Source organism: Stylophora pistillata, chromosome 2, assembly GCF_964205215.1.
Source record: "Stylophora pistillata chromosome 2, jaStyPist1.2, whole genome shotgun sequence".
Taxonomy (NCBI): Eukaryota; Metazoa; Cnidaria; class Anthozoa; order Scleractinia; family Pocilloporidae; genus Stylophora; species Stylophora pistillata.
Genome location: NC_142520.1, coordinates 39,551,270 through 39,559,877, shown reverse-complemented (window position 1 = coordinate 39,559,877; position 8,608 = coordinate 39,551,270). Strand labels below are relative to the sequence as shown.

At 39.2% G+C, this 8,608-nt stretch overlaps 1 protein-coding gene across 1 annotated transcript in view; it reads right to left on the bottom strand.

The window, feature by feature from the left end:
* Positions 1–6,837, bottom strand: part of LOC111333699 (uncharacterized) — a 10,961-nt gene extending 4,124 nt beyond the window's left edge. Inside the window, exons 1-5 of the mRNA XM_088749478.1 lie at positions 6,457–6,837; positions 5,769–5,820; positions 5,251–5,421; positions 4,439–4,705; positions 2,417–2,689 (exon numbers count right to left, since the gene is read on the bottom strand). Coding sequence (XP_088605604.1) covers positions 2,417–2,689; positions 4,439–4,705; positions 5,251–5,421; positions 5,769–5,820; positions 6,457–6,750 — 1,057 coding nt within the window. The 5' untranslated portion in view covers positions 6,751–6,837. The remainder of the gene's footprint in view (positions 1–2,416; positions 2,690–4,438; positions 4,706–5,250; positions 5,422–5,768; positions 5,821–6,456) is intronic.
* Between the last annotated feature and the right edge of the window lie 1,771 nt (positions 6,838–8,608).

Here is an 8,608-nt window from a genome sequence, read left to right as displayed (position 1 = left end):
TATTACATCCTCAGGGAACCTCAAAGACTTAAAAATTTTGACTGCTCAAGGGAAGGCAGTGAAACACATCAATGAAGTATTTTAAGATTTTAGTCCCCTCAATCAGTAGATTGAGCACTCCAAAATTTTTGCCCTGCAAGACTAGGCTATAGCTCAAATTCCTAACTCAAAGAATAGGTTCCCTGATCCATTTTGAGGGAGGATTTTCTGGAGTAATATGGGATTGTTACTTGTGTCACATGTATTATCATTTATTTTTTCGGAAATTAATCACTGTTGTCACTGACTGGCCATAGTATACCACATATTTTGTCCCTACCCCTTTCCTCAGATTACGATAAAGAGCAGGAGACAATGGAATATAAAAATCAAACTGGTTTGAAAAAGTTTTGAACTAATGATAAATATAACCACAACATATGCATTAGAAAATTGGGGGTGAAAAATTATACTACTTAGAAAAGGATAATTACTTTGAAGATTATAAACATGAAATACTAAAGTAAATTTTCATCTTTTTCCATCTTTTTTGTAAGTACAAGTGATACAGAAGATAATGAATTGGTCAGACAAGAAAATGGTGCTTGTACAGAGTGTGAAGCAAACTAGTACCTCCCTCTTGGTACTTCATCAAGGTCTTCAGAAGATAAAGATCCAGAAATTGCAATCATAGATGAAGAGCCTGGAGCATCAGATTCCGCGAGAAAGAAAAGTAGGAAAAGAAAACAAGAATATCTGAAGATAAAGAACTAGTTCAAAACATTTTGGGAGACAATAAAGTTGTGAGAAATGTACAATGCAGCATGAGGAGCTTCAAGCAAGTAAATCTTAATGAAATGAATGGTTTTTTTTAATGTCTTGGGGAGTAATAAGTTCTAAGTATTGTTGTTGACATAAGATGTAATTTGTAATATATTTGTAATTCCAAGTAGTAAATAGTAGACCATGAAAGATATGATGATGGTTTAGTTTAGATGCATCTGTTACAGTCTCAAGCCTTGCAAAAGCACTATTAGGTATTAAATGAATGAATGAATGAACAAATGACAATACGACACCGACTCAGGCAGCGATATAGATGATGACGATCACGACTCCTACCCCCACACAACAACACTCACCGGGTCTGCTAGCGCCATTCGTCCTCACTTTCGCCTTGATTTGTAGAGTTTGCACGATCGGGCGTGCGCATAATGATATACATTACACGTATGATGCCCGATCCTCGCAGTAGAGAGCGCTATTCATGCAATAGCGAAAATCAGACCTGAAAAAAATCAGGCCTGTACGGGATTCGAACCACCGACCTCTGCGATACTAGTGCAGCGCTCTACCAATTCTGCACTAGTATCGCAGAGGTCAGTGGTTCGAATCCCGTACAGGCCTGATTTTTTTCAGGTCTGATTTTCGCTATTGCATAAATAACGCTCTCTACTGTGAGGATCGGGTATCATACGTATCTATAACCGCAGTTCAAAAAATATATGAACTTCATATATTCATTGTATCTGATATACATTACCTTGTGAATCCAGAGTTTATTAAATGAAAACCCGAATATAGCGCTACCTTGGACGCGGGAAGGCAAGGAGACTTCAGATTAAAAGGCTGGCTTGCTGCTGATACATGCGCTGAGATTGATTAAACAAATTTTTGAAATGAAAGATGGTAAAAGTGTAATAACGACAGAGGAAAATTTTCATTGTCGAGCATAATGTACCCTTCTGCTGAGAAATAGTCTCCCATGATTTTCCATGATAGAAACATAAACAATGAACAAACCCAAAATCGTAATCAAAATGACACAGTCTGTAAATTAATTGTAGATATTATTCCATATCGAATTTCCGCGTTTGTCTTGATTAGTATCTTTCGCTTCTTTAAGCAATTTACGCTTACATTTGTATCATATTTAGTGTTACAGTGAATTTTTTAGTGTCAAATGTTAAACAGCCCAAAATTTCACTGTTTGATGTTATAGATGGAAAAATTTTAGTGTTTAGTGTTTTCGAGGCACCCCCATCCAGACCCTCATATAAACCAATAAATATTTGGTGAAGAGTACTTGAATATGAATCACAAATATATTAGAAGAAACAGTCATTACAATTTTTTACACCAAAATAATAAAACGCTCTCCATGAGTTTATCTTTTCCCTCTTTTTGAAAACAAATTTGGGCTATTCAGACCGTCTTGCTTTCTATAATTCATGCAAGGTTTAGCGGCGACGAAGCACACAATCTGATAAGGAGCTGAATAAGCGGAAAACAATTTCAAAGGAACAGGTACGGTCTCACAAAGCAGAAACTGCTCGGATTATTAGAATTTGAGCAACAAAACTGAGCAACAGCTCAACAGGGTTAATCGCACTCGGAGTTCCAAATATCTTTCGATACTTTTGAACTATTCACTTACTGAGAGGTTTCACAACAAGCACGATAAGTGCATAGACATGACCCAGGTGATTTTCTCCGCGGCACATAAAGGGTCCTCTGTCACCCTGCCTAATGTCTTTGATGACCAAATCTTTACCAGCCACCACGTGACGGCCAATAGGCAATGGCCGGAATGACCGGGTCCATTGTATCTTTGGCGGAGGGAAGGAGAAGATGTTGCACGTCAGGGTCGTATCCCAAGTTTCATATCCCAGGTGATAGGTCTCTGGTGCCTCAACAAATCTGGGAGGCACTGCAAAAAGAGCACATAGCAAATTAAAACACATCAAAAATAGAAAAAAAAAAGGCCAAATAAGGACTCCTGGAACACTTTTTAATGAAAAACCTTAGCAGCAAATCTTACAAGCCAAGAATAAAGCCATACATTAAAAAGACTAGTTCGAAATTGACTTACCTTTTATTATCCATGAGTTACGCCTAGAAAATCTGAAATTATGACCCTTTTAAACTGATTAACCTACTTCAGCCAATAATGTTCTCCATTATTGATAAATGAATGACATTTTAAGACCTGAGCCAAATTAATGGCACGTCTAAGCTATGGCACCAAGCTATCTAAATACGAGATCCATAATTGCCTCATAAGGTGGATAGCTTCCTTTCTGCACGAGCGATCCCAGGTTACACGCATTGGTACCACCTTTTCTTGCGCGCGCACGTTACGTGGCGGTGTCCCTCAGGGCACGAAGCTTGGCCCTCTACTTTTTGCGGTCATGGTGAACGATCTTGTGAGTGCCTGGGCTCCTCGTGCTAAATACGTGGATGACCTCACTGTCATCGAGATAATTCCTAGAAATTCCCCCTCTGTATTGAATTACATCGTAAATGATATCAACTCTTATGCATGTCAGAATAACATGCGCCTCAATCCGCGTAAATGTAAAGTCCTCACGGTTGACTTTCTTCACTATAATAGTTGTGTGCCCATGCCGATCATGGTCGGCGGATCCTTTGTCGAGCGAATCCCGTCTTTTAAACTACTCGGCGTTCATGTTTCGGAGGATCTTACGCGGACGGTGCACATTGACTGGTTGGTAAAGAGGGCCAATTGTAGACTATTTGCGTTAAGGCAGCTGTGTAAGTGTGGCGTTCCACGTGAAGACATCGTTGCCATATACTGCGCACTTGTAAGATCTATATTGGAGTACGCGCCAGCTGTGTTTGCTGACTTGCCAAAGTACCTGGATAACGCACTGGAAGACGCCCAGAAAAGGGCTCTTTCTATCATATGGCCTGACCTTCCATACGAACATACGCTTGAAAAGGCCGCCATTCAGACCTTGTCGGCGCGCCGCGCAGCTGCATGCGAGCGGTTTATTCGTAAGATTCACCCAGGCCATCCCCAATATTCATGAGCGGGTACTTCACAGCACAACGCAAATGTGTCTGCGATCAGGCAAATCTTCTCACCGCACACTTGTCAGAACTGAGCGTTTTAAAAATTTCGTTACCGTTAAGTATAAACCTGTGTAAATTATTATTTATTTATTTAGGTTTCCAGTGTGTATATTTTTAAAACTGTACCAGTAATTCAGCCTTAGGCTGCAAGTGGTCCGAAATAAACTATATTATTATTATTATTATTATTATTTTTATTATTATTATTACGTCATTGGCCACGACATGAAGTATGACATAAGAAGCAGACTAACAACTGAAATCATGATAATGATAAAAAATACTAACAATGATAATAGTAAAGAGAAGAATACAGTGGAACCCAGTTCAATCGTACTCTTTAAGGGAAAAATGAAATGTTTCGAGTTAGCGAGGGTCCAAGTTAGCTGACAGTAAATGACTATAAAACGATGTGTCAAGGGAAATCGGATCTTGTTCGAGTTACCAAGGGGTTTGAGTTAACTGAGCTCGTGTCAGCGGGGTTTAACTGTAATAATAAGATAACGATGAACTAAATCAACAAAAACTACAACATCAACTGAGATCCAAACAACGATTACATCGCATAATTAGTTTTCTATACCTTCGACAACAATTTTCACAGTTGCAGACTCGACCCCTATGAAATTCCTTGCTTCGCATCTGTACAGGCCTCGATCGTTGAAATGAATGCTGGGAAACGTCAACATGCCTGTATCTTTGTTATACTTCCTGGAGTTCATCTTTTGGCCATTTTTATACCACGTGACCTCTGGTTTCGGAAAGCCTTTTGAGTAGCAGGGTAGAGAGACACTGCTATCCTCTTTGACAGTCATGCTGGTTGGTGGTTTGTTTTTTATTCTTGGGATATCTTGGGCGCAAAAAAAGATAAAAGTGCTTATAATGTGGTTTGCTTTGGTTAAGAGCACTGCTTAAATCTTTCAAAGAGGAAGTCTTTAAGGCTGTTTCAAACGCAAACAAAAAAATAAGTATTGTTCTCTGGTGTCAAGCCGGTCGTAGTTTATCCATGATTATAAGTTTTTGATAAGTGGCCCAACCGCTTTCGAGACCGATCAATCACAATTAAGTATATTTCTGTCTCACCAATGTTTTCAATAAACATAGATGCTGTCAGTAAGCCAATTAGGCTGTGTCACAGAATTTTCAAGGCTCCAAAATTTACAAAAGGCAACTCTAATATTCAGATACTGGAAACGCGCATAAGCGTTTAAAGTGCTGCAATGTTCACCACCAGCCGTTTTCTTTTTGGTAGTTTTCATTCATAATTCTCTTTGGAAACTGACTAACATTGGTAGAAGATGAATGTATCGATGCACTTTCCCAGGTACCTCCATCATAGAGTTTGAACAAACTTTATAGAAGCCAACATTATACAACAAAGCAACTCCAAATCACCTATATCCTGGAGTAGTCTCGAAGTATTTCCCGCTAAAGCGCTTCCAGGTCTCCCTCTGGGTCCTTGGCGACCACGTGCCCCAGGAAGACCCCTTTTTCCCGCCTTTCCAATGTAACCTGGGCGACCCCTACGTCCTCGGGGCCCATCACGGCCCTGCGGCCCACGAGCTCCTGCAAGGAAATTTCAGATTGGGTCCATTTGTTAGTTTAAAAATGGCAAACTGTCAGCACCTCTGAAATAAATCCCGGATTTCCGCAACAAAGATGAATTTGTTTGCAAAACAGAATTAAGAATGTTGGTAATGATATCATAACCCTGAAATCAAAGATATACACTCAGATAAATTCGAAATTTGATTTAAAAAAGCAGATCATTTTGATAACTGCTACACACAAGTAATAGAAAAAAAGTCGCGTTTTTTTTAGAAGGTAAATTTTGGTGATCGACATCAGGAGGTGGACAAAGAGGGATGAGGCTGAAGGAAGACCATAATTGTAGATTTTCAGCAAATGCTCACCTCTCATACAGATGACGTCTTGATCTGTTCCATTGTTAATTTTTGTAGTGACCTAAAGCAAAAAAAATCATCCGATAAATCGATTAGAATATTAATTTCTTCGAGGTGTGATTGGTCGTTAAAAAAAGTGCATGTAACGGAAGGTTATTTCAGTGTGATGGCAAGTTTGATAAAGAATAATCATTACCGAGATGCAAAACTGATATCCCCATTACACTATGAGAAGAACCTGATTTACTCAAAAGTACAAATGAATAAAGGCTGATATTTTGTAAAGAAACTGTTTGGGGTTGCGTCGGTGGGGGTAACGAAATAATTTGGATATATCAACAAAGTTGAAATGGTAAATTGGCCACCGTAACGATTACAAAAGCTGACGTTTCGAGCATTAACCCTTCGTCTATTCGCTCCGACGAAGGGCTAACGCTCGAAACGTCAGTTTTTGTAATCGTTACGGTGGCCAATTTACCATTTCAAATTTGTTGATATATCCAAATCACTCAAAAATAGATCTTTCAAGTCCATAGTGTCATTTGTGACATCTCTAAAAAGAGCGGCTGAAAAAAGAGGGGAGATAAACCAATTGCCCATAGATCGAAATGGCGAACTTATAATCAAAGCACAATGGACTGTTTTATCAAAACCTCTAAAGAAATAAGATATGCGGCTTTGCTATTTTAAAAAGTACCTTTGCAGAAACTCCAAGTCCAAATAACTGGACGCAAGCATTGTGGCAACTGTTGCAGGTTTTTGATTCTTTATGATATTCAGCAGCTCTTTTGTTTCGATTCATTAAATCTGCTTGTTCACTTTCTCTCGCTTCTGCCTCGTATTTCAGATCGCTCCGCAATTGGAAAACTTCTCCCTCTAACACTTGCACTTTGTAAATGAGGAACCCAACGGACACAACACTGAATAGAATGTTGACAATCACAGCAACAGTCCAAAAACTGTTGCCTCGCAACTTCTTCACTGCCTCCATTGCTGATCAGTGAACTGAGTGCTGTTTTGCCCGAGTTTGCGGGGCTAAGTAACAGTGGAAAGTTAGACAGGAATATGCTGGTTTTGAGCTGACGAGCGTCGCCTATTCAACATCACAAGAACACGTCTGCAATCCACTGTCGCTGTTTACGTGCGGTTGTTTGTCATGAATTCATGGTTTTGAAATTTTGTTGATTTACAAGAGACATATATTTTTTCCTCGCAATCATTTCTAGCCAGGAGATAAAGGGAGAGGTTGAAGCAAATGCAATCTCAAGCTGCACAATTGTTCGGGGGTTTTACCAACCCGCTTGGACGAATTAACGAGAGCTACTAAGACTCTGTACTTTTCTTCTTTTATTTTCTTATGGAGAGCTATTAGAGCAACGCTCTATACACCTAATAATCATCATCATGCGCGAGGAGCCAACGCTTTAAGCAGGAAAATCATTTTACTTTTGATAGTCTTTCCTAACCATTTTCACTGCATTACCGCAGTAGGGTAGGACTAGAACGGAACATATGCGAACCATGCGAGTAGTCCACCCAATAAATCCCACCCATCCCACCCCAGGGGAGGACATCCATCACACAGTAATCTCATACGTGGGAAATTAACGTCTTGTAACGTAGCATCCTGTTTTTGTGAGTCGAAGCCAAAGCGGAACCTCCTTTACAGCTTTTTGTTTATAGAAAGACTTTGCATCACGAAGATACAGCAACGCAATGCTTTGTTCTGTGAGTTGCATCCGAGGCGGAGCGTTCGTGTAGCTTTCTGAGGCGCGAGAATTGGCGTTTTGTTTACTAAAGAAGCGAGAATTGGCGTTTTGTTTATAAAAGAAGCTTTTGTCACACTAGTTAAAAATAGGATCAGAAAACTCCCATCCAAGTTATTCTATGATAAGGTACATAATTGATAAAACCCCTCTATGGTAAATGATTAACCCATTCGGATACACACTGGATGCATTTAAGTGATCATCTAGTTTGCGTGCGCGAAGCAAAGCCATGGTTATTGCACGTATGCTAAGCTATTAATGAAATCGAAGAAAGAGTGTTGTTAACTAATGCTTCGGTAGAAAACCAATTTAAATGAAAAATTTCGTCAACTTTTTGAGTGAAAAGGAACTCCTTCCAACTCTGGACTTTTGCTTCACAACTATAATCAGCGAGTAACTAATTCTGATCACCTTTCAAAGATGCTTAATTGTGCTTGACCTTTTTGCTTCTGGGCCAAGTTGTTTAAGCTAGATTAGTTCTACTTCACTGAGTTAACTGCAGGAGAGTCACACATGACAAGAGAGTCACGCGTTGTTTGTTCTAATTTTACAAAGGTAGTTCTTAAGGAAAGAGGATTTTGCATAGCAGTGATAGATCAGCTATTGGTGTCACTTCCTCTCGCACTAGAAGTTCGGTTTATTTCTCATGCGATATCAAATGCCGTCTTATCGACGAATCATGTGCTGAGTTTTTATAGAGGTGCATCAAAAAGTAATTTCTTTTCCATCTATAAAACAAATTTCTCCTTATTCATTGCACTGGTTAAATTTCACCAAGAACAAATTCTTGAAAAGGTTGAGCAATTTCTAAAGCGAAAAATGATAAAGTTGATATCTTACCCAACTTGATTGTGTGGTAAAGCATGAACTGTGGGTGATCAAGAACTTTGTTCCAACTCGGCTGACGTAACGCAATATCTTATTTTGCTATTCTTAGCAAAAGCGGAACTCTCATTTTTTTTTTTCGGTGAAACTACTAGAATTTCATCCTTGAAATATCGACATCACAAGATCAAAAATTTGACCGAGAAAATTTCTCTTGTTTAGGTGAAAACGTTAAGGTCACAATTTCCAAGTTTA